Source organism: Dendropsophus ebraccatus, chromosome 1 (assembly GCF_027789765.1).
Source record: "Dendropsophus ebraccatus isolate aDenEbr1 chromosome 1, aDenEbr1.pat, whole genome shotgun sequence".
Lineage (NCBI taxonomy): Eukaryota > Metazoa > Chordata > Amphibia > Anura > Hylidae > Dendropsophus > Dendropsophus ebraccatus.
In genome coordinates this window covers 143,808,811-143,834,303 of record NC_091454.1, presented here as the reverse complement: position 1 = coordinate 143,834,303, position 25,493 = coordinate 143,808,811, and the positions used below count along the sequence as shown (strand labels likewise).

Sequence of the window (25,493 nt, the reverse complement as noted above, 5' to 3'; positions counted from 1 at the left end):
TTTTTCGTATTTCCTTCCATATCTTAGGATAGATATGTTTTTCCTGTTTGTCCATTTACTAGTTAGTCTACAGCGGAAACACCTTTTATTAAATTACTTATTTATATTATGTGAGATTCCATCTTTAGGGTACAAACCCACACACCGTATACGCAGCTTATTTACTGCTGCGATACGCAGCAAATACGCAACAAATACGCAGCAGATTAGATCTAAATAACTGGACACAGCATCAAATCTGCACCATCAAATCTGCTGCGTTTTTGCTGCGTATCTGCTTTGTATACGGTGTGTGGGTTTGTACCCTTAGGGTAGCTTCACATGTACCGGATCCACAGCTTATTTCATACTTTGAGTTTGCAGCGAATCTGCTGCGGATCCATATAGTGTGAAGGTCTATGGGGGTTATATATCCACAACGGAATTTTCATTCCACTGCAGATATGTAAGCCGGCCCCTTTAACAGCCCCGGCCTGAAGCATACATTACCTGCTCGGCGCCGCGGCTGCAGTGCTGCCGTGTACTGACTGGCTGATGGGAGCGAGGGCAGCCGGGAGCCTCACACAGCCGTGGTGCCGAGCAGGTAATGTATGCTCCTGGCTGGGGGCTGCGTGAGGCGGGGGGTTAAAGGGGCCGGGTCACATACAGGCAGCGGAATAAAAATTCATGCTGCGAGTTTGCAGCAAAATCCGCTGCGGATCCGGTACGTGTGAAGCTACCCTTAGGGTATGTCCACACTATGAGATCGCGGCAAATCAGCTGCGAATTCCGCAGCTCGCCCCCGCTCGCATCTACGGTGGTCTCATAGGCTTCATTCTATGGTTTGGCAAATTCTGCCGTCCACCTGAAGAATGAGCAGGTTCATTCTGCCAAACCATAGAATGAAGCCTATGGGACCAGCGGAGATGCGCGCGGCTGCGAGCAGGGGTGACCTGCGGAATCCGCAGCAGGTGATCCACTGGGATTCTATAGTGCGGGCGTACCCTTATAGAAAGTGAAAACTCCACGTTCCATTACCACTGAACCTTGGTAATCTTCTGCATGTCTTAGGAATAAAAGTGCTGGTGCATTCTTTCATGTGAATCTTAGCATAGTCAGCCTTACTGGTTACTAGACGCTAGGTACGAGTTCATTTGGAACCTGCCATCTCTTGTGTTTTTCTTGAGCATATTATTGGTCATTACTGGTCTGGTAATACCTCTCTTTTGTTAATGTGTGTAAATGCTGCTTTTATCACTTTGCAGGAACCAAATAATGAAAGTGGACGTATGTTTATCACCAACAAAGATAACTATACAGAGTTAAGAATCATTAACCTGGACATCAACAAAGACCCTGGAGTTTATCAGTGTAATGCTACCAATTCTGTTGGCTCTGTAAGCAGTAACATCATCTTACGTGTGCGCAGTCACTTGGCTCCAGTGTGGCCCTTCCTTGGCATTGTGGCAGAGATAGTCATCTTAGCTGTCATTATTGTGGTGTATGAAAAGCGCAAAAGACCAGACGAAGTGCCAGACGGTAAGAATGGGATGAGGGACATATGTGCAATATTTTCTATGTGTGAGAACCTGATTTGACTCAATTAGGTTCATAAACCTGCGCTTATACCTTACAAACTAAACTGAGATATGTTTGTGTATATGAAGAAATATTTTCTTTGACGCTATCTTTTTATTTTAAGCTGGTACATTGCTAAGGAATGTCCTTGTATTGGCAATAATGTTCAACTAAAGAGAGGATGGGTCATAGATTTTAAGTTGTATGTAACTTTTTATTGATATTGTCCTGTATCTCCTGCATGTTATCTTTTGCAGGTTTTGGTTTAAAAAGGCACACCAAAAGCCTGCAACAGTATACAGTATTATGCAGGTGGATGGGTTTTACAACATTCCATTCACATGCTGCAGAAAAAGAAAAAAAACAGTGCATGGTGGATGTGCATAATCATGTTTTGCAGAAGGTGAAATCCAGAGACAAATCAATCACTTTTACCACTGGTTTGCTTGCCATTTCCATAGCAAAATCCTACCTGCTAGCCTTAAAGGTTCCCTCACATGTTGATGCATCTTTTTTTTTTTTTTTTCATTTAGTGTCTGAAAGTGTTTAGTAAAACGCATTGGAGCATTACAATTAAAGTGCACCTGTTGTTATAACTTTCGAAATCTAAACCCACAGTAGATGTGACATAAAGCATGTTTGCAATTTACATTTTTTTTTTAGTTATCCTAGAAAACACAGCACTTCCTGTGTTTAGACACATGAAATCCAGTGTTTCCCAGGTCATTTGAGTACTCGAGTAGAAGGCAGTCATTGATTGATGGACACATTGAGCCATGACTCTCTGTACTGGCCGGGACTTCTGTGTTTAGTTTTTTCTTTTTTCCAACAAGCACAAGACTAAAAAGCTGCATTCAGGAGACTGGACCTGGATTTCAGATAAGTATAGCTTTGTTTAGAACTAAAGAGAACTAAAGAGATAATGAATGTAAATTGCAAACTTGCTTTGAATGACATCTGCTGATTTAGTATTTGAAAGTTATAATGACAGTGACACTTTAAAGTGGTACTCCACACTGGAGCCTTTTTTGCTGTATGCTCAGGGATGGTTTGTTAAAAGATAATAGAGGACATTTCACTCCCTGTCTTCTTCAGCGCTGCCGGTATCTTACCTTACCGTTCTAAATACTGGCAGCACTGGGCGAGCCTGGGAGGTAGGTGTTAGATAGATATGTGTATATATTTAAAACAAACCATTCTCTAGCATATAGCAAAAAAGGCTCCCACTTGGATTATCCATTTAAGAAAGATACTTGCAAATGTGGTTATACTTTTTCTTTTGCATAAAAACTGTGGACAAAATATGTATACCACATGACTGAAAAATATTGTTTTTATCCAAAAAAATAAGCCCTACACCAAAAATAGGCCCTACCCTTATCTGGCAGGGTTATTGAAGTAGGTTTAAAATATAAGCCGTACTCCAAAAATAAGCCATAGTTACAGTTGGCAGCTCCAGCGATAGGCATGTCATGCCTGCCACAGCAGGGCAAAATCGGCTTAAAGTGACACTGTCACCCCCTTTTTGCAGTCTGACTTCTCTACACAGCGGTAAAAAGTAAATTTAGCACATAAGCCCCACCCCCTCGACACCCATTGGTATGGGCCAAGCTAGAATGGTGGGGCTAAGTGGCGCTGTTCCCGTGAAGCCCACTTAGCACAATCTGCTGTTGATAAGAGATGACTTTTTACCCGAACAAGCACCATGACGTATGATATATAATAAGGTATGAAAACTGCTAAATTTAACCATTACACCTGTGTGCAGAAAGGGGGTGACTGTGTCACTTTAACTGCTTCAGAGCCTGCCTTTCACGTCCACAGATTCAGGCCAGATCTACAAACCTGCCAAGAAATTCAATCATCTCTACTTGGTATACTGCACCTTTTTAGCCACAGACCATATGAGTTCAAAAAGAAAAAACTACCATATTTTCCGGTGTATAAGACAACTTTTTAACCCCAAAAAACTTCTTAGAAGTCAGAGGTCGTCTTATACACTGGGTATGGTCGCCCCATATGGTGGGGGAGTTTAAAAATGGCCCCATACCCACTGTATGGGCCGACCACTACAAAAACAAACAGTTAACTCACCTGGGGCCAGTTCCCGATTCTTCCGAAGCTCTCCCAGCAGCCGAGCGTATCCGAGCTTCTCCGATGAGACGCTCGGCTGCTCAGGAGAGCTTCGGGGATCCCCGTTGCAGTCAGTGTACGGCACACTGCCTGCGGCGGGAACGGGACAGGAGGCCGGGAACGGGTCCCAGGTGAGTTAACTGTTTGTTTTTTAAATTTAGCTGCAGTTAGGCAGGGGTTAACATTTTCCGGCGTATAAGGCCCAATCTTCTTGAAAGTCAGGGGTCGTCTGGTTTGTGCCCTGACATTATGCTGCAGCAGGAATCATCCCAGGTAGTGGCAAGGTATTGGTAGGGCACCACTGTGAAGAGGCTCCAATGCCTATTCCCAGGAAGGCCTGGACCCCCTCCAAACCCGGCAATATGCCAACAGTTGCTATGACTACAAAATGCTTATTCAATATTAATTAAATTATACCATAATATATGTAGTATGATGTTGGGGGCAATCTGAATACCAGATATAAAGGATTGCTTTACCAGAAATACACGATGTACAGAATTTTCTCATAGAAATGGTTTATTAAAGAATACTTTTTTTTTTTAATAACAATGTCACCCACACATTTCTCCCCCTCTCCTGGTTTATCTGGTAAGTGTGAGCTATATGTGCATTTAAGTAACACATTTCTACAGGGATAGCGCAAGTTTCATGTGGTCTAAGGTTTGTATAAAATATCTCAGCCGTGGTGCCATCTTGCTGTGGGCATGAGACGCACTGCTGGTGACTGCATGCTAATGATATCTTGTAGGTAAGGAATTGGCAGTTCTGCAGTTAAAGACATGTGCACAGTTTTTGAATGGTACAATAGAGTCATCACTGCTGGATAGTTCCTGTGCTGTTGTTTCTACTGTGACAGTATTTCAGCAGTGCATTTCATACACTCCAGCATGATCTACAGGAAAAGTTTATTTCTTGGCTCAGCTTTGCTTTCCTTTCTGAAGTTTACATATTATGCATCTTGTATAGTTACTTACACTTTACTAGTTTTTAAATTTAAGCCCAGCTTCTAACTACTCAATACGTTGGATGCAGTGAGCTATGCTGCTCAAATGTGCCTATTTATACAAAGAGCAAACTAGGCCACTGCTAGATAGAAGTGTTCAAGGCCAGCAAAATCTATATTCCCTGACTATATAAAAAAATAAATCCTAAGTCACAATTAGATCATTTCCAGTATATCCTTTTGTACAGTTCTGTACAGACTCACTGGGATGGGGGCTTGTTACATTAATGTTGCTTCTTCTATAATTCCTCTTGGGTCAATATTAGATATAGATAGATATTTTTAACCAAACCATTGAATGTCAAGGTAAATATAGAGTACTTTGATTCTTTATCTGCCTTTTGCTTTTTTTCATCCCTCTTGCATAGCTAGCTCCACTAAAACAAAGATGTTCCTTAATGGAGTCATGATTTTCTTTATGTTAACCAGAGGCCTGAACTCTTCAGCTTTAATATCTATATACAGAAAATGTGTGTGCATGGGTGTGAGTGTGTTGGGCATTATCCTTCAAGTGGACGTCTCCATCATGATGCACCACAGTTCTTGCTGACGTTTTATGAAGGTTTCCTTTATAGTGAGGATTCAGTGCATCCTGCTGGTCAGAGTGAGCACTGCCTGTGTTTAAACCTGTCCTTCCTTTCACCATTGCTTCCTATCCACTTCACATTTTGCTTGCCTCTTTTCTCAGCAGCACAGATCGAATCGGCCACTTTGTTTTTTTTTATTTTTTTTTATTTTTAATGACGTTTTATTTATTTTTTATCCAATTTTCTTTACTTTGTTGGTCGGGAGGGGGAAATCCAGGGAGGCAGCTTCTCTAATTATACTTGTCGGTTACTGTGACTTTTTTTTTTCCCCCCTTCAATTGCATCAAACCTTAAATATTATGGTGGTAAGTGCGAGTTCTGCATGCTTTTCCAGTTTGTCTAATCTCGCTTCCGTTGTTGGGATTGCTCAAGCCCATGATGTTAACACTTGGAGTTTTCCCTCATCCACTCTCACGACTAATTTTCAGTTTGTTTTGGTTTCTTGTTTGTTTTCCCCTTGCTTTGGTTTGAAGAAAAACTATTTTTTGTAATGTTACTTATCCCCATCCCCTTCCTAACCCATATTCTTATACAGGGTAAATTGTGACATGACCCTTTCTCCTCCTGGCATGGGTTTTGGTCAAGAACTGCTGTCAAAACTATAGTTGCACAAAACAAATTTTGCTTAATCTACCTTGGCATGTCAAAGCAAGGATTCTTAGCTATGGTCCTGAGTTGCTGATTAATTTCAGATATATCTACATAGGGTTGGAGCTCTATTTTTTTAAAGTCTTCTAATTTACTCTACTCCATCTGCAATCTCTTTTTGGCAACCTACAGACAGTGGAGATATGTGAATGGGGGTAATACATGACTACAGGCTTTGTAATCTGTAGCATGTAGATAGATAAATTGCATAGGTATACGTTTCTTTTCTAAAGTTTGAATGGCCATTAATTCCAGCAGAAGACAATTTAGAGCCCTGTATTAGGAATAAAAACAAGCTCTGGCTAATATGAAGATGTATTCTGAAATCTATCAGCATAGAGTTTGGTTCAGAGTGACTGAGAGGTGGCGATAAACAGCATATATATGCTGCCAGCTGCATTTCCATAAGTGTTTCGGGGAGATTACAATTACCTTTCATTTTTAGCTATACTACCTTGGGAAACTTCTTGAAAATTATATCTTACGGTTACACCACACTATATATTTGGCCCATTCTAGCACACATACAGTACATCTTTATTCACATGCCCCACCACTACAACCTTCATCTTTCCCTGTAAGTCAAGGTGGGACATGGTCTATGAAAATCATTGATTATATCACAAGGTTTAGATTACTTTTTAATGCAGCTTATTAGTAAAAACTTTAAGTTAGCATTTTTATATTAAATTTTTGAAAAAATATTGTGACATTCATAAATATTCATAATTAACTGTGCCCACATTTTTACAGCAGGTTTCTTTAAAGATAAACTGTTCCAAACAGCTGACAACTGTTCGATACCTTATAGGTCAAGAAGGCACACAGTACCATATATGCAGCTGTGCTTCCAGGATGTTATCGGATGTTTTTATTTTCTTGTACCATGAGTGAAAGAGGCTTTTCAAAGCTCATGAAATGCTTTAAGCTTCTACAGGGTTATTCAGGTTCAGAAAATGGCTGATTTCTTCTAGAAACAGCACCACTCTTGTCTACAGTTTGGGTGGGGTTTTGCAACTTCATTGTTCCATTGAACAAATTTTAAAAAGTTCCATTGAAGTGAGTAATGGTGCGTTTACACAGACAGATTTATCTAAAAGATTTCTGAAGCCAAACCAGGAACAAACTACTAACAGAGAAGAGGTCATAAAGGAAAGACTGATATTTCTCTTTTTTAAATCCATTCCTGGCTTTGGCTTCTGTCAGCTAAATCTGTCTGTGTAAACACACCATAAGCCTAATTGCAAAACCCCACCCAACCTGGAAATGAGAGAGAGAAAATGGCCATGTTTTTCTAATCCTGGAGAACCCCTTTAATGCTTCCTCTCTCCCCCCTCCCTGCTTGATTGACACCTGGAGGCTGAGTGCCAAGCAGGCTCAGGTATGGGAGGCAAGAGTAAGGAGCTTGCTGCACTTCATGAACTCAGGAAAGCCACCTTGACTCTTTCTACTACAAAGTATGTTTATATATTTTGGAAGCACAGAGGGATATATTAAAAAAAGGTATCTTTCCTGGCGCTAACAGCAGTTTGGGATGTGAATTGCAGCTGACCGTTTCCCTTTAAGGACATGTGCAGTCACATGCTCCCATTATCAGCTTACAAAACAACACTCACCCTTTTAATCTGCTAAGTTTTGTGGCACCTTGTCCAAGAAATTGTAGTACTTTATTAAAAACTATCGACACCTTATTATGGTGTAAAAACTTTCTCCATAGTTCCATCATTTATTAAAAAAAACGTCTGTTCTAATCCTTCTCTGATGTCCTGTAATCTGTGAAGTATGGCAGAGAGGTTATTTTCTGACAGACTTCTTATCAGCCTTTATTCCATCTCCTGAAAAAACTTCTTAATTGATTCATGACCCGATCGAAGTTGACCTTTTGGATCTAGTTGTAAGTAAGCTCAGAAGCCTGTCAGAAAATAGCCTCTCTGACATACTTCACAGATTACAGGACATTAGAGGCTGTAATACAGAAAGTAAACTTTATTTAAACAAAACTATACAAAAAATGGTGTTTATAATAAGCACAAAGCAGTAATAAAAAGTACTAAAATGTGTCTTAACTTTTAAAAGAATAGCAATATAAGGAATATAAATCTTACAATGTTTCAATTAACAATGCTGCATATCAAACTATTTAGTAACCATCTTACAGTGCTTACTAAGGGGGCCTTATGCCTGCCCATCATGACAGACAGCCCAACTTGTGCTTTAACAGCTGTATGGGGGACCTGGATGGGGGAACATGTGATCCTTGCCTTTTAACCCCTTAGACGCCCTAGGGAAGGGGTTTCAGAAGCAAAAGGCTTTTTGTCATCCACTGGTACCCTGCGATTGTGGTGAACCACTGGGTTACCATGCCAACCAAATGGGTATGCCTCCAGAATGACCTAAGACAGGGATGTCAAACTCAGGCCCTCCAGCTGTTTGAGAACAAGAAAGCTAACGCTTTGGCTGTGCAGGCATGATGGGAATTGTAGTTTTGTAACAGCTGGAGGGCCTGAGTTTGTCACGTGTGACCTAAGAGATACTGTGTACACCAGAGTATCATTTCAGCCCCTCCTAGTGAGACTAAAATAAAATGTTAAAAAGAGAAAAAAAATACACCAAAAAGAAAAATCATATTCTTGCATAAAAATGTTTTATTCAAATGTGTTTAAAGCAACTCTGTACCCACAATCTGACCCCCCAAACCACTTGTACCTTCGGATAGCTGCTTTTAATCCAAGATTTGTCCTGGGGTCCGTTGGCAGGGGATACAGTTATTGTCATAAAACAACTTTTAATCCGGCAGCGCTGTGTCTAACGACCGAGGCTTACATTTGTATATGCATTAGGCTGGCACACCTTCTCTGTCCTTCCTCCCCACCCTCCTCCTCATTAGGAATGCTCCAGGCAGATTGCTTCCTATTCCTCACCTGTGTGTATAATGAACATGGGCTGGATCATTAATACACCTGTGCAAAGCTCAAACAGCAGTAAATGTTCCTGGATCATTCCTAATGATGAGGAGGGTGAGGAGGAAGGACGGAGAGGTGGTGCTAGCCTAATGCATATACAAATGTAAGCCCCGGCCGTTAGACACAGCGCTGCTGGATTAAAAGTTGTTTTTATGACAATAACTGCATCCCCTGCCGAACAGACCCCAGGACAGATCTTGGATTAAAAGCAGCTATCTGAAGCGGTTTGGGGGGGACAGATTGTGGGTACAGAGTTGCTTTAAAAATGTGGCAAAGCGGGCCTGATAAAGACTTCCAGGTCTGCCATTTTTGTACGCCTATTTTACTGAAAGAGTAAGAAAAGCTTGGAAGAAGCTTTCAATTGTTTATTGGGAAATGAACAGTAAATTATTTTAAATAAATATTAATATGGATAAATATTATTGTGGAAATGTGGTATTAAAAAAAAAAAAAGCCCGATAAATGACACTATTTTCATTGTGTGCTTAATGACATTTTAAAAAACTTTTTGCAGTTTGTTTTTATTCACACAAAAAAAAAAAAAATTAAAAACATGTTCTACAAAATGAAGACACTAAAAATACAACTCGTTATGCAATGATGTGCATAGTTTAGGCACAAAATAGGCTGGTTACCAAGGGAATACCTTAAAACACCTCCTAAATTCAAGTAGGTTAAAGTGTTTACACTGATATGGATAGTAATCTGGGATACATCGATTGGGGAAGTTGTATAAAAATAAATGCTTTGAAAAACTAAACTGGAGAAGAGACAGGCTTCTGTAGGCAACTGCCCTATTTTTCCTTTATCATAGTTTTTAGTGATAGTCCTATGATAAGGATAAAGCTGGAGCATAAGTTGCAAGTGTTCTAATGAGGAGGGGGGGGGGGGGGGGGGGGGGGAGATGAGCTCATTTTGAAATCCCTGTAACTTCACACATTAAATACTTGACTTCAGAGTGATACTGTCGGTGAACAGTGTCATCCAGACGGGGCTTCATGGACATTGAGCCCCCTCTCCCTACCTAGCCAAAATCTACTCTTGATCCACCCCAAATCCTTCTAGTGATGCAGTGTTGAGAGTCACTCCTACAACAGCAGTAGGGCTACAGTAGGAGTGGCCCTTAACGTGACTGGGGAGGGCTTTGAGACTTTAGTGCCGACCTACCTGGGGAGAGAGGGGGTCCAACAGCTGTGAAGACCCGCCTAGTTGACAGTGTCCGCCAGCGATTTTAAAGGCGAAAGAAGACAGACATAAATTATAAACATACAGATCCATTGTGCTGTATCTAAGCTTGTGCATGGTTCAAAAAACCACACATAGAGTGGGGGGGGGGGGGGGTCGGCAATACCACTGCCAACTTAAACTCATATTTTCCATATACTGTAAATTAAGGGGTCTATGTATATAGAACATTTCTGGTAGGGGTATGTAAATTAGGACTCGTGTATATCTATGAATGTTACATTTGGTGAATATATCTAATTACACAGATCAGCCATAGCATTAAAATCACCTAATATCTTAATCCCCCTTATGTCCTCAAAACGGCTCTGGCCTGTTAAGACATTAGCTGCCTGAGTTGTGTTTTTTACTCTTTTAATTGCAAGTCATGCGATTCTTTTACTGTGGTACTCAGTAGCATTTCTATTACAAAAAACTTGCATACACACCCATAGCGTTTCTTCTATGGACTTCTCATCTAACAGCAGCATTTATTAGAATAAAAATAATAATAACAATAATAATAATATTTGGTGAATATAGTGGGGTTTTTTTTCTTTTAAATTGTGTTTCCAGCCTATCTATCTATCTTCTCATTCTAATCTTGAATATTTTTTTGCAATGTGGTAGGTCACATTATCCTGATGAAAGAGGCTACTGCCATTAGGGAACAGAATTACCATGAAGGGTTGTAGTGAAGAGCTTCACACCAATGTTTAGCCTTGTTTACATCTTGTTATACCAATATGTTGCTGTTATACCTTGGAAACCTGCAAACAATAAATAAATAAAAATATCCAATGCTACAAAAACATGGTCACTTTCTTGCAGAAACAGCACCACTTTTGTCTCCAGTTTGGGTGGGGTTTTGTAACTCAGTTCCATTGAAGTGATGGAGCTCAATTGCAAACCACACCTGAACTGGAGACAAAAGTGGCCATGTTTTTGTAGTGTTGTATAACCCCTTTACTAGCCCCAATGTAGTGAACTAGTGACTACACTAGTGAGACTCAAGAGCTCAGTAGACCATGTTTTGTCCGACAAAATAAATGTATGTGTGGAAAATGGCCTGAGCAGAGTCACTAGTTGACTATAATAGGGCATTAAAGTAAGCTGAGTTGTTGCCAATACGCTGCTCTGTAACAAGATGTGAATCTGGCCAATGCAAGGTCCACATGAATTCCAGGAATTCATCTTGCTTTCTTCAAGTAGTGCATTGCATCTCCAAGCAAACTAAGCAATAAATACGTACCAGGCCTTCTACATTATGTAAATAAAAAGCAATTCATTAGACCAAGCCACCTTCCACCATGATTCAATTCTGATCCTCCTGTTGCCATTGTAGCTACCTTCTGTGGTTCAGCATTAGCACTTAGCAAGTTGCATTGTGTGTTCTCACACCTTTCTATCATAACCAGTATTAAATCTGTCAGGTCCAGAGCTGCAGATAGCTGTGGCACTTCCGCTTCCAAGGAAAAATGCTATTCTATTACTTTGCAAATGGCCATCAGCAAAGACAAAGTTATCATTTGTTTTAATCAGTTATATTCGCTTTAAGTGTTGCACATGAAGAGAAAGGCATTGATGCTGCGGTCCTTTTTTTTTGAACAGTGGCCAAGTTCCTGCACAAGGCGCTGGTCTATCACCGAGCACCGGCCAGGGCTGACAGACTGGAGGCGGGCTGGCCCGCCCCCAGTGGGGGGAAACCCCCCTCCCTTCTGTGACCCAGCTCCATTAGAATCAATGGAGCCGTGTCATAGAGGGACAGGGGTTCCCGCCCACTGGGTGCAGGCCAGCCGCCTCCAGTCTGTCAGCCCTGGCCGGTGCTCGGTAATAGACCAGTGCCTCGTGCGGGACTGGGCAACGGTTCACTGGCTTCTCTACGCTGGCGCCGTTTTATTTATGTGCAACACTTAAAGCGAATGTACCTGATGGGGATTAAGGGTCTTTTTACACACAGATATTAGACAGATTTTTAAAGCCAAAGTCAGGAACAAACTATAAACAGAGATCCAGTCATAAAGGAAAGGCAGATTTCTCCTTTTTCAAATCAGTTCTTGGCTTTGGCTTCAAAAATGTCAGATAATCTGTCCGATATCTGTTTGTAAAAGGACCCTAACTTTTCCTGCTCTCCTGTGAGATCAGACCAAATAGGCCAACCACCACTTTCCATGTGCATCATTGAGCTCTGAACAACAACGACCTCGCTAGTTGTTCTTTCTAGGGCCACAAGACTTGGTGTTCGGAGATGCTCTAAGGCAGCCTAACCCTTAAAGCGAATGTACCATTAGGTAATTTTTTTATTTTATTTTTCAGTAGCGGATTAACACTGGTGTGGGTATCCCAGTGGCACAGTCCCTTTTTATTGGGGGGGGGGGGAACGCCGCCCGCGATACTCTTGCTTGGTGCCTTTCTTTGGCCATGGCACAGCTCCATGCACTGGGGACAGTACATTCAACCCCATTTTGACATTATCCCCTCCTTGACACTGCTCTATTAATTCTAATAGTTACATCACAGAGGGAGGGGGATATGGTCCCACTGGGGGGCTGGTGCATGGCCAAAAACGGTGCTGAGCGTGGGAACCAGGCGGCGTTTCAGAAAAAAAAGACCACGCTGGCGCAGATCTGCTACTGTGGGGGAAAAAAGCAATGTACCTAACGGTACATTCGCTTTTAAACACTGCAATTTTGGTTTAAAATAATTCCGCACAGGTATAATTTTTTTTTTTCAAACTTGCCAGGGTAGGGGTGGGTGGGACAAAAAAAATTATGTGCAATCACCTCCCCGTCTCCCAACGTTGGTTTCTACAACAGGGAGTGGTTAGGGACCAGAGCGGCAGTCTGCTGGCACCACCACTAAGCCAGGGAGGTAAAGGCACGTTATTTTTTTCACTCACCCCCTCCGCTGCAAGTTAAATGATCCCTGCCTCGACTTCTCCTTTAACCCTTGTCGAAGGCTTTTAGATTCTTACCATTGCCAGTTTTTCCTGCTTCCAACTTGTTGCCTAATATATGGCTTTTAACAGCTGCCCTTGTCACAAATAGTTATTTACTTCACCTGTTAGTGGTTTTAATGGTATGGCTGATTGGTATCTTTATAATATAGTAACTAAGACACTGCTGGCCTAGAAGCACTAGATGTCGCTAGACAATAATTTTAAAAATACAGTAAAACTTGTGAAGGTGATGCCAAGAATAGTTTAAACATATTCTGGTGGATTACACGGTACTATTCATAAACTATTATGGTGTATACAGTATGCTTTGATTCTAACCCTTTACAGTTTCTTTAACATTAAATAGAATTGTTTACCTGCTAGTGAATGGACTGGTGTTACATTTGTGTGTGTGTATGTATGTGTGTGCGTGCGTTTTGTGCCTTTTTGTTTAGGAAATTGGTTGATGTGTCTCAGGCCCTCTGTGTAAATGTAGTTTTTTTTTGTGCGTTAATACAGCACGCTGTAGTCCTACCCAGTCTGACTTTTCTGTCCCATTTCAAAATGCATTTTGCCAGTTTACCAGATGTCTGTAGACAAAGGCTTGTTGACTGTTCGTGCACAGTTTTTTTTATTTATTTATTTATTTTGCTTTGAATTTTTTTCTCCCCCCCTTGAAAATTTTTTATTCTTTTTGGCTACCTGTTGACTTTGTTCATGTGTTGGCAGCAGGTAGAAAGGAAGTAATATAGGTCATATGATCGTATTACTCCCTGTTTGTGCTCATACAGGTACCAACACTTGTTTTAGAGATTGTACCTTCTCTCCATCTTTTTGCTTCATGTGCACTAGTCTCCTTGTGGAATCCTGCTGTTATTTTTTCTTAAAGACTTCAGTGAAAATTCTTTCTTTTTAGTATCTGCGATGTCTACCATTTACACTCACTTGAAAATCTGTTCTTAAATAAAAATATTTAAAATATTTTGGCAATTGCAGAAAAATGTGTGATGCAGGTGTAAAGGCCTAAAAAGTAGCTGAAGTCTGACGGGGAGTATAATTTTTAATTATTTTATAATAGTGAAAGGAAGAAAGCTAGCTTTTAAAAGCAGTTTGGTATCCAATATGTTAGATTTCGTTATGCAAATTAACAGTAGGATAGGGGAGGACATGCTCAGATCAGAAACACCCATCACCCCACAGTAAGAAAACAACCAGCAGGATTTTACAACTGAAATGTTGGGTTCGTCTTCTCATTAAAATTACTCAGTGAACCACTGGAACTAGGGGACAAGATGGTTTCAATAAATCATAACAATCTGTCCACTACAGTTGCAGTCCTTCATGGCCTATCAGACTTAAGCTTCATTGTAAAGAACATAATCATTTACAATAACAAGATACTTTAAGATGCAAGTGACTGTGAAGCGTCCACAGAGAGTGAACATCAGTCACTCCACTAACAGTTGTATAAATAGGACTCTGCTCTTCACTAATCTAATTTTAATTTTTTTCTTCCCCTTCTAACAATGTCTTGGATGTTCTCTGCAGATGATGAACCAGCTGGACCTATGTAAGTAAACAATCTGTATACTTAAACCCCCACCAGCTTGTAAAGATTTAAAAGCTAAGCTGTGATTGGTTGCTATCTTACTAAAAGACAGCTTGATAAAGTTGTCCTGCATCCTTTTCTAAATATCTCTAATATAATTTGAACCTTTTAAAGATTCATTCTCATAATGCTCTCTGCGGATCAACAAGAATCCCAGTGGTCTGACTTGCTGAGCTGCAAGTTATCCCATATCCTGTGGATAAGGGATAATTTGCTGACATCAGAAAAGAAGAGAGTATGGCCACTGTCACGTAAAGGAAATCTGTTGGCTCCCGGGCCCTACTTAAGGTGCTGTCAGTGTGCTGTAGCTGGCAGTCCCCTAGTGAGCATGGTGTCTTTTGATAATTTGTTTGTGCAGTGGATTATGTATAATCTCAGGTCTCCTACTGTAATGAAGTGTCAAAGAGGGCTCTTGCACATCTCACCACTCCTTCCTCCTCCCTCTTCTTCATGAATAATCAATCCTGCCTGGCCTCCTGCTCACTCAGTTGAGCGAGCAGGAGGCCGGGCAGCATAGATTATTCATTAAGAGGGAGGAGAAAGGAGTGGTGAGGGGTGCCAGAGTGTGGCACAAACAACTCCTCTTTTACACTTCATTACAGTAGGATTTTGTATAATCCACAGCACAGACAAATTACCAAAAGGTACCAAGCTCACAAGGGGACTGCCAGCTACAGCACACGTAATTAACCCCTAGACGACAAAGGACGTACCGGTACGCCCTGGAAGTCTCTGCCCAGACGACCCTGGGCGTACCGGTACGTCCTTTGCTATGAAGCACGCTCCGGAGCGGAACGTGCTTCATAGGAGGTGAGGGCCGGCTACAGCGAGCAGCCGGCACCTCACCGTTAATGACAGGCTGCAGCATGTCATTAACCCCGTAAGTGACAGGGGCAGTCCCCTGTCACTTACCGATCGGGAGCCTCGCAGTGGGTCTCTCACCTGCCTCCGTGCGGTCCGATCAGCGATCTGCTCACTAAGCCTGCACAGGCAGGCTCAATGAGCAGACCGCCTATCACACTGATCAGTGCTATGTCTATGGCATAGCAATGATCAGTGTGCATAATGTAATAAATAAATGTAAAAGTCCCCCAAAGGGACTTAAAGGGGTAGTGCGGCGGTAAAGAATTATTCACAGACTAACACACATTACAAAGTTATACAACTTTGTAATGTATGTTATGTCTGTGAATGGCCCCCTTCCCCGTGTCCCACCACCCTCACCCGTGTACCCACTATACTCACCTGTCACGTGCCGACACCAGTCTCCGATCTTCAGCGAGTGACGTCGTCTTTGGGCGGCCGGCGAACAGTTTCGACTGTCCCGAATGCTGGCCGCCCCCTGCAGCGTCATCCGATGCTCAGCCGCGACTGGCTGAGCATAACTGTGCTCAGCCAATCGCGGCTGAGCACAGTTGTGACGCGGCGGAGGGGGGACGGGCGGCAGCGACTCGGATCAGGTAATATATAATGCACCAACACTTCCGGGTACACGGGTGGGGGTGGTGGGACACGGGGAAGGGGGCTATTCACAGACATAACATACATTCCAAAGTTGTATAACTTTGTAATGTGTGTTATTCTGTGAATCATTTCTAAAAGCACCGCACTACCCCTTTAACCCTTTGAGGACCAGGCCCAAAATGACCCAGTGGACCGCGCAAATTTTGATCTTAGTGCTTTCGTTTTTCCCTCCTCCCCTTCTAAGAGCTTTAGCACTCTCAGTTTTATATCTACAAGCCATGTAAGTGCTTGTTTTTTACAGGAATAGTTGTACTTTGTAATGGCGTCATTCATTTTACCATAACATGTATGATGGAATTCCAAATATATTATTTATGAAGATATAAATTGGTGAAATCGTAAGAAAGAATGCAATATGGTAACGTTTGGGGGGTTCCTGTGTCTACGTAATGCACTATATAGTAACAGCGACATGACACTATTATTCTATAGGTCAGTCCGAACACAACCATATGCAGGTTACACAGATTCTCTAATGTTATATAAGTATTTTTTTTATGAAATCCTTTTTTTTGGCAATTAAATATTAATAAAATGGGCCTATTGTGACGCTTATAGCGCTTTTATTTTTTCACCTACGGGGCTGTATGGGGTGTAATTTTTTCCGCCATGATCTCTAGTTTTTATTAATACCATATTTGTGAAGATCGGACGTTTTGATCACTTTTTATTGATTTTTTTTTAATATATAATGTAACATAAAATCGGTAATCTGCGCACTTTTTTCCCTCTTTTCGTGTACGCCGTTTACCGGTCGCAATGACGCTTGTTATATTTTAATAGATCGGACAATTACGCACGCTACGGTATATTATATGTTTATCTATTTATTCATTTTTATATGTTTTATTTATATAATGGGAAAGGGGGGTGATTTAGACTTTTATTGGGGGAGGGGTTTTGGGGTAGTGTGTTAGTGTTTTGAACTTTTTTTTTTTACACTTTTGAAGTCCCTTTGGGGGACTTCTACATACAGTATTTTGATTTCTACACTGATGAATGCTATGCCATAGGCATAGCATTGATCAGTGTTATCGGCGATCTGCTCATTGAGCCTGCCTGTGCAGGCTCAGTGTAGCAGATCGCCGATCGGACCGCACGGAGGCAGGTAAGAGACCTCCGGCAGTCCGTTTCAACGATCGGGACCCCCGCAGTCACACTGCGGGGGTCCCGATCGGTAAGTGACAGGGTACTCCCCCTGTCACTTACACTTAAACGCCGCGGTCGCGCCGCGATCGCAGCGTTTAAGGGGTTAATGACACGCGGCAGCGCGATCGCTGCAGCATGTCATTGCCGGTGAGATCCCGGGTGCTGATTGCAGCCGGCCCCCACCTGCTATGAAGCGCGCTTCGCTCCGGAGCGCGCTTCATAGCGGGAAAAACACCCAGGACGTAAGGTTACGTCATGGGTCGTCTGGGGACAGACTTCCATGACGTAACCCTACGTCCAGGGTCGTCTAGGGGTTAAAATGTGTAAATAAAAAAAAAAGTAAAATAAGTAAAAAATTTTATAAGACTACCCCAAAGCCCCTCCCCAAATAAAAGCTTAAATCACCCCCCTTTCCCATTATATAAATAAAACATATAAAAATAAATAAATAATAAAGCGTCATCACGAACGGCGTAGACGAAAAGAGGGGAAAAAGTGTGCGGATTACAGATTTTATTTTATTTTTTGTTACATTATATATTAAAAAAAATTATAAATAAAAAGTGATTAAAACGTCCGATCTTCACAAATATAGTATTAATACCAACTAGAGATCATGGTGGAAAAAATGACACCCCATACAGCCCCGTATTTATTTAAAAATATATATATAACATTAGAGAATCTTTGTAAACCTGCATGTGGTTGTGTTCGGGCTGACCTATAGAATAATGGTATCATGGCGCTTTTACCATATAGTGCATTATGTAGACACAGGAACCCCCCCAAAAGTTACCATATTGCATTCTGCCAATTTATATCTTCATAAATAATAATTTATGGTAAATGGTAAAATAAAAGACTCCATTACACAGTACAACTATTCCTGTAAAAAAACAAGCCCTTACATGGCCTTGTAGATAGAAAACTGAAAGTGCTAGAGCTCTTAGAAGGGGAGGAGGAAAAAACAAAAACACAAAAATGAAAATTTGCACGTCCACTGGGTAATTTTTGGGCCTGGTCCGTTGGTGCAGGTTGATCAATAGACTCCAGAAATGAATTTGCTTATTATGCCATCTCTATTTCTTAAATATATATTGCACTTCAAGACTCTTTTGAATATTCAAAATATTCATCACAGTAATATATGTTATGAATTAGTATACACAATCACTGGACGTTTCAGCCAGATGACCTTTGTCAACCGGGTATACTATAGGTCACTGAAGAAATGGAATAAGTGCCTAGTGAGACTAGGTGGCTAAGACATGCTGTGAGCTGGTGTGGGTGGCTCCAGCTCACTGGGCGCTTATTCCATTTCTTCAATCACCTATAGCAGCCATGTCAAACTCTGGCTCGTGGTGCCATTTATTTTTGGCCCGCCATGCTTTTCCATTGCTGTGTTAAATTTGGCCCACCTAACTTTGCAGCAGATTATAATATGGGTGGTCTGTAGAGCTGCTTGGACCACCCATATTATAATCTTGTAGGCCTCAGGCAGTTTTTAGCCTGTGGCCTAGAAGTATCTCAGTAGTGCCCCGACGCTGGCAATGTGGTGAAGTCATCACGCACATCCTCCGACGGGCGCCTCCTGCAGCCTTTGGAGCTGCAGGAAGGGTGAGTCCAAGCTAAGGGGCAGTCATCAACTTTTTAGAGACTATTCTTGAGGACTGGCTTCTTCATATGAGATTGTTGGGGAGGGATTGCTACTATATAAGACTATTGGAGAGGGCTGACTGCTATAAAAAAAAACTATTGGGGTGAGCTGGCTACTATATAATAGACTATTTTAGGGACTGGCTTCTATATAAAACACAATTTGGGACGGCTGTCTTCTACATAAGAGACTATGGGGGAGGGCTGGCTACTATATAAGACATAGGGAGGGCTGGCTTCTACATAAGACACCATTGGGAGGACTGGCTACTATAGAAGACACTATTAGGGGCTGGTTACTATATGGGACACTATCGGGAGGGCTGGCTACTATGTAGGTCTCTAATAGTAGGCCTGGCTAGTATGTGGGGAACTATTTGTGGGGGGCTACTACATGGGGCACAATTATGGGATTACCTACTGCTTGAAGGATATAAATGGGTAACTTTCATGTGGGGAAAATTACTTTAGGATAGGCAGTGCCAGGAACGCCGGACGCTGCTCTGACAGTTTCACAATTGCTGCATGCGATCTTCATTAAATATCATGGTTGGCATGGTTGTCAAGTGCGGTTGTTATACACATTCCTGTTGAACTACAGCACACAGCACCTTACGTAGGGCCGGGAGCTGACAGATACCCTTAATGAAAAAAAACAACGTCCTAGAGACACATGAAAGGTTCTGATTTGTCAGGGTCACAATCCCCCCCCTAAGTAACACCTAAAGCTAAGGTAGTTTATTATAGCTGTAACGTATGTGTGTGTAAATAAGTCACAAAGATCTGTTGTTCCATAGAAATTAAAATGTGTACCTACATATTTCAGAGTCTTGTAGATGTGTTTGATGGTCATTTTTCTTTACTCTTTAAGGAAGAGTAATGCTACAAACAACCACAAAGATAAGAACTTGAGGCAAAGGAATACAAGCTAAATAAACCTGGTAAGGAACAGAAGATTTTATGATGAAATGTAATCGTGTAATCACTACAAAGACTGTTTAACACTAGCTATCCAACAACTATTTCATTATTAAAAGATCAGTCCTATCTAGAGCAGGTACACTGGTTCAAGAAGCTAAAAGGAAAAACTAAAATGACCTAAGCTATGCTTTTATTGGTGGGATACACATCTGGTCCTTCATGTCACAAAAAAGGCCACAATAAACATCTGATTTTGGTCATTATAGATGAAGAAAATCACTAGTGTATTGTTAGCTTTAGAACTGTACAGATATATAAAATAAAATAAAAAAACTAAAAACCGCTGCGGAATCTGTTGGCGAAATACAAATAATAATTATATGGTTCCACTGCAGGGAACTTTTCGATCACAAATTAATGTTTATTGTGGAGCCTTTTTAAATCTATTCATTTCCACTTTTACTGTGAACTTTAATATTAGTTTCCTAAAAATGTTCAGCATGCATTTTGAAAGGAAGAAAACTGACACCCACTTTAATCTGTGTGTCTAGGGCAAGTTCCCATGGGGCCAAAAAAATGCTGCAGGTTTTTCACACCTAAATGCTCAGCAACAAATCCATACCAAAATAATCTAAATTTGTTACTGCGGATTGTGATATTTTACTTAACATATTAATATCTGTGTTTTTACAGCAAAATACTTCAAAACTATGGATTTAGACTAGGGCTACACTTACTGTGACTTTGAAGTTTGTATAGCTCTAGCCTTACTATGGATTTTGAATGCCCCATTGAAGTCGATGGAAACATTTAACAATATATCCCCTGCATAAACAGATTTACAGATTGTTTACACAGAATGAGGAAGGGATTTCTACAATTCCCATATACTTTGCTTTTAGCATGTAAATCTGCTGCAGAAAATCCTCCAGAGTATCAGCACATGCAAACATACTTTAGGTGTAATGGTGCGTTTACACAGAAAGATTATCTGACATTATCTGCCAAAGATTTGAAGCCAAAAGCCAGGAGTGGATTTGAAAAGAGAAATCTCAGGCTTTCCTTTATGACCTGATCTCTGTTTATAGTCTGTTCCTGGTTTTGGCTTCAAATCTTTGGCAGATAATCTGTCAGATAATCTTTCTGTGTAAACGCACCATAAGCAATACTTGTCAGTAGGAGAAGTGCTTTTAATCACACACAATATTTTGTAAGTATGTCTTTCCTTTTGAAAAAGGTGAAGACACAATAAATAACCATGGCTTTTGTGCACGATCATATTTGACTGGAAATTAAATAAATCTGTCAACTGTTATTCAGGTTCCAAATTGCTGATACATTTAAAGGCGAAGTCTGACCATTAGCATAATCTTTGAGCTGGCAGCAAGAACCTAACAATCTACCTTCATAGCTTAACACTCCCCATGCCGACGAGGCGCTGTCTGATAGGCTCCAGAACCCCTGTCAGAAGGCATTTTCCCCCCAAGTTGTGATGATGTCATGACTCGGGGAAAATGCCTGTCCCGGCTGATGGACTGCCAGCTCAGCCAATTGGTGACTGCAGTGACTGAGTGAGCGGGTTTTCAATCAAACAGCTTGACGTCTACTCTGCAAGGGCGAGGCAGTGCTGGAGAGGCACAGGGAAAGGGGAGTCTGGATAGTTTGTTCCCCCTGCTGTTTTAAATTTTTTTCTCATGGTCAGACTTCTCCTTTAAATAGCTATTAGGTCAAGGATAATGAGACAAAAAACAGCACTCAAATTAAATTAATGCGGCTAAAAAAAAATGAAAGGAATCTGCAGCACTCCAGAGAATTGCCAGGAAGGTGAAAATTTTATCACCTTCCTTGCAATTCTCTTGAGTGCTGTAGATTTTTTTCTTTTTTATTAGGTCAAGTAGAGAGATTTTACCTTTCATGTATCTGTATGTACTTTCGGAAAGCATAAAAAGTCATTTTATTCTATAGTGCAAATTGTCAAAGGCATTCCATAGCCCCTGAAGTGCTGCATGCTGAAATGCCTCTTTGCTCTCCCTCCCAGTTCTGTCACTGCTGTCACTGCTTAACAGTCAGCACTCTTCTATCGGATTTATAATAAAGCAGGGGCGACAGAAGGGGAAGCAAAAACACATTTCAGCCCTGACACTTTGAAAAATGCTTTACTATCCTGTGCAGTGTTCTGGAAGCACAGACTGACACATGAAAGGTACCAAGGAGGGAGATATATCAACATGCGCCCTAGGCATATGCCACAGAAAAGGGTCAAATTTGCCTTATTTCCGTTGTGTACACTGGCTGTATGCCCTGTTTGCCTGATGGATGGGTAAGGGCGTGGCAAGATGGGTAGGGGGCGTGACCTCCTCCAGAGCCTGATTTATCATGATTTACGCCCACTCATAGGCTTAAATCATAATACTAATCTACTTCTGCTTCAGAGCCGGTGTACATTTGAATTGCAATGCCTACAAGTACGCCAGTCTTGATAAGTTACTCCTATGTGTCTCCTTGCTCTAAAAGCCATCTAGAAGTGTCAGGAGTTTGTAACCTGGATTGCAGTTGACTTATTCACGTCAGGTTGTTCACTTCACTGAGAAAGCTATGTTCACTATTTGTCTAATGCCTTTCTTTTTTGTTTGTTTTTTTGCTTTTTTAGAGCTTTGTGGTTTGAACAGACAACAAATTATCCTTCTAAAGAGCTGACTTGCAATGAAGTCGATCTTCAGGCAATCTTCAGACTTCTTCGATATTCCTTCTTTGTGTGTTCATTTTTTTTCATTTTTTTTTTTTTTCATGTGACTGAGGGTACAAAACTATTTTTTTAAAGCATGCCTTATATAGCCTCCATGGAGACTAAAAACTGATTGGGTATTAAGGAGCTTCGAAAATAGAGTGCATATGCAGCTTTGTGTGCTGTGGCTTTTTTTTTTAATCACTTAAGATAATATATATATATAAATATAGAAAATGTAAGCCTTCCAAAGGGATGCAGGTTTATTTTATATCTTTTTTTTCCCTTCTCCCCCATTTTTTGTATATTTGGCATGTATTTTAAATTATCTGTTTAATTGAAAAGGATGCATTTATTGTAATGGAAATATCATTTTAATTTTTTTAAGTATTGGATGGCTTGTGAATGTTGTAGCTACCACAAGAGTCAGATGAAGAATTTTTATGACCCTGAACGTTTGGCCAGAAATTGTACAAGAAGAAAAAACCTTTAAATGGGAACAAGCACAAGGTGTTGCTTAAAGTGCATAATTTGTAAGATATAATGTGGAGTCCTGGGAGCTAATGTTTGCCACAACAATTTTTGACCTTTTTTGACATACAATATATGCCTGTGTTCACTGTTTTTTTTTGTTTTTTTTTAGTACTGGAATATGTTTTTCTTCACCAAATGTCCAGTACTTTGTACTGAAGGAGAATTATAAGGGGTGTTCTCCTAGGGTTTTGCAGTGTAATTACCAAATATTGTTATGGCATTTTCTCTGGGAAGTAAATGTGATAAGCAACCATTCACAGATGCCCTTTAGGTCTAGTGTAACTGAGGACAAACTGATTGGATTTGTTAGTGCAAAAACCTTAAATGCCCAGCTACAGTTATATATACATATTAGGTGGGATGCTTTGAAAGTGAACAATGGTTCGATCATGTATATTCTTAAATCCTTTTGCACTGTTATGTCAAAATGTACATTCATGCCGGCAGACTTTTTATAAGTTATATATATATTTTTTTTTGGATGGGGGGGTTTGTGTTTAATTTAATGGTTATTTTAAGAGATTTTACATTTTGTTCTTTAAAGCATGGTTCTATTCTATGCAACTAGATGTAAATGTGTCAGTATATCAAAAAATGTAATATCTTTTACTGGGTGGAGGGGTGGGTGGATGTTCTAGTTGCATGAGCCCATGGATTGTGCAATTGAAGTGTAATACTGTGTGTTGCAAATACACTTGTTGATAAAATATAAACAAACTAAACAGAAATGTACTCTGGTGTAATGCTTTTTTTAAATCATTTAGTTGTTTATAAATTTGTACAACTCTTTCTCCACTGCCTCAACAAACCCTGGAAAGTGCTGGTCCAAGAGACAGAATTTCAGAAAAGTACAAAGTTCCACATTTGAGGGAGGGCATGGACAGATCATGTCTACATCACTTCCTTGTGTGCCTACCACTATACCCTGAAAATACAAAGAAAGTGAATTACTTTTATACAGTATTTATATGCAAGTCATTTGTAAACTGCAAGTGAAGAATGTAAAAAAAAATAACTGCACAGTTAAGATAAGAAACATTTCTACATGCACATCCACTAACATTACCTTAGTGGTATATTTACCAGACTACTTATGTACTGTCCCTAAATGCACCAGAGGATGATAGATTTGCTTTAGGGTGCTTTCACACACACCGGATCCGCAGCGGATTTTACAGTGTGGATTTAATGCTGTGTTTATTCATTTAGTCAAATCTGCTGCGGATCCGCTGCAGAAAATCCGCTGCGGATCCGGTAGGTGTGAAGGCACCCTTAAGATATAAACACTAGCTGTAATTGTTTGCCATGGGGAAAAACAGTGTGTGATTCAGGCAGCTTGATAAAACTTGGCCTTACAGTTAATCAATTATGTACCCCCAATGTATTTGCACTGAAAAGAACCATAACTGTACTAAAATGAGGCCCCACCTTAAGAACCCAAGGCATACTTATGTCATGGAATCCCTATTGGGGTACAGAGAGACGTCACACCTTGACCCCACTCTGTACCGCACCATCGTAACAGCACATTAACAATTTAAATGCTGCTGTCAAAACTGACAGTGGCATTTAAATTCTGGAAAACACGATTCTTGATTTTAATGGTCTATATGATCTTTAAAATGGAGCACCAGATAAATGGATTAATGCAGTATATAAGTGAATCTCAAATAAATTAGAATATCATTATAAAGGTATTTTTTCAGTAATTCAATTCAAGTAAAACCCCTATATAATGGAGTAATTACAAACTTTTTCTAGTGTTTATTTCTGTATATGTTGATGATTAAGGCTTACTGTCAAGGAAAACCCAAAATTCATAATCTCAAATTTGAATATTATATAGACCAACAGTTAAAAAAAAAAAATAACAGATGTTGGCCAAATGAAAAGCATGTACAGTAAATGTACTCAATAATTGGTCTGGGCTTCTTTTGCATGAATAACTTAATCAATGCGGCATGGCATGGAGGCGATCAGCCTGTGGCACTACAAAGGTGTTATTGAAGTGCGGGTTGCTTTGATAGCTGCCTTCAGCTCATCTGCATTGTTGGATCTGGGTCTTTCCTGTTCCTCTTGACAATACCCCATTAATTCTCTGTGGGGTTAAGGTCTGGCGAGTTTGCTGGCCAATCAAGCACAGTAATGCTGTGGTTAGTAAACCAGGTATTGATACTTCTGGCAGTGTAGACAGTTGCAAAGTCCTGCTGGAAAATGAAAATTCCATCTCCAAAAAGCTTGTCAGCAGAGGGAAGCATGAGGTGCTCCAATATTTCTAAGTAGATGGCTGCGCTAGCTTTGATTTTTGAAAAACACACT

At 40.6% G+C, this 25,493-nt stretch overlaps 2 protein-coding genes across 3 annotated transcripts in view; one reads left to right on the top strand and one right to left on the bottom strand.

The window, feature by feature from the left end:
* NPTN (neuroplastin) overlaps positions 1 to 23,902 on the top strand; it is a 63,973-nt gene extending 40,071 nt beyond the window's left edge. The window contains exons 5-8 of the mRNA XM_069981108.1: positions 1,245 to 1,518; positions 14,605 to 14,626; positions 19,866 to 19,935; positions 22,566 to 23,902. Of these exons, the coding sequence (XP_069837209.1) occupies positions 1,245 to 1,518; positions 14,605 to 14,626; positions 19,866 to 19,926 (357 nt within the window). The 3' untranslated portion in view covers positions 19,927 to 19,935; positions 22,566 to 23,902. The remainder of the gene's footprint in view (positions 1 to 1,244; positions 1,519 to 14,604; positions 14,627 to 19,865; positions 19,936 to 22,565) is intronic.
* Positions 23,839 to 25,493, bottom strand: part of REC114 (REC114 meiotic recombination protein) — a 109,081-nt gene continuing 107,426 nt past the window's right edge. Inside the window, exon 5 of one of the 2 annotated variants that reach the window (XM_069981129.1) lies at positions 23,839 to 24,099. In XM_069981129.1, coding sequence (XP_069837230.1) covers positions 23,935 to 24,099 — 165 coding nt within the window. In that variant the 3' untranslated portion in view covers positions 23,839 to 23,934. The remainder of the gene's footprint in view (positions 24,100 to 25,493) is intronic. The other variant, XM_069981119.1, reaches the window with a different exon arrangement.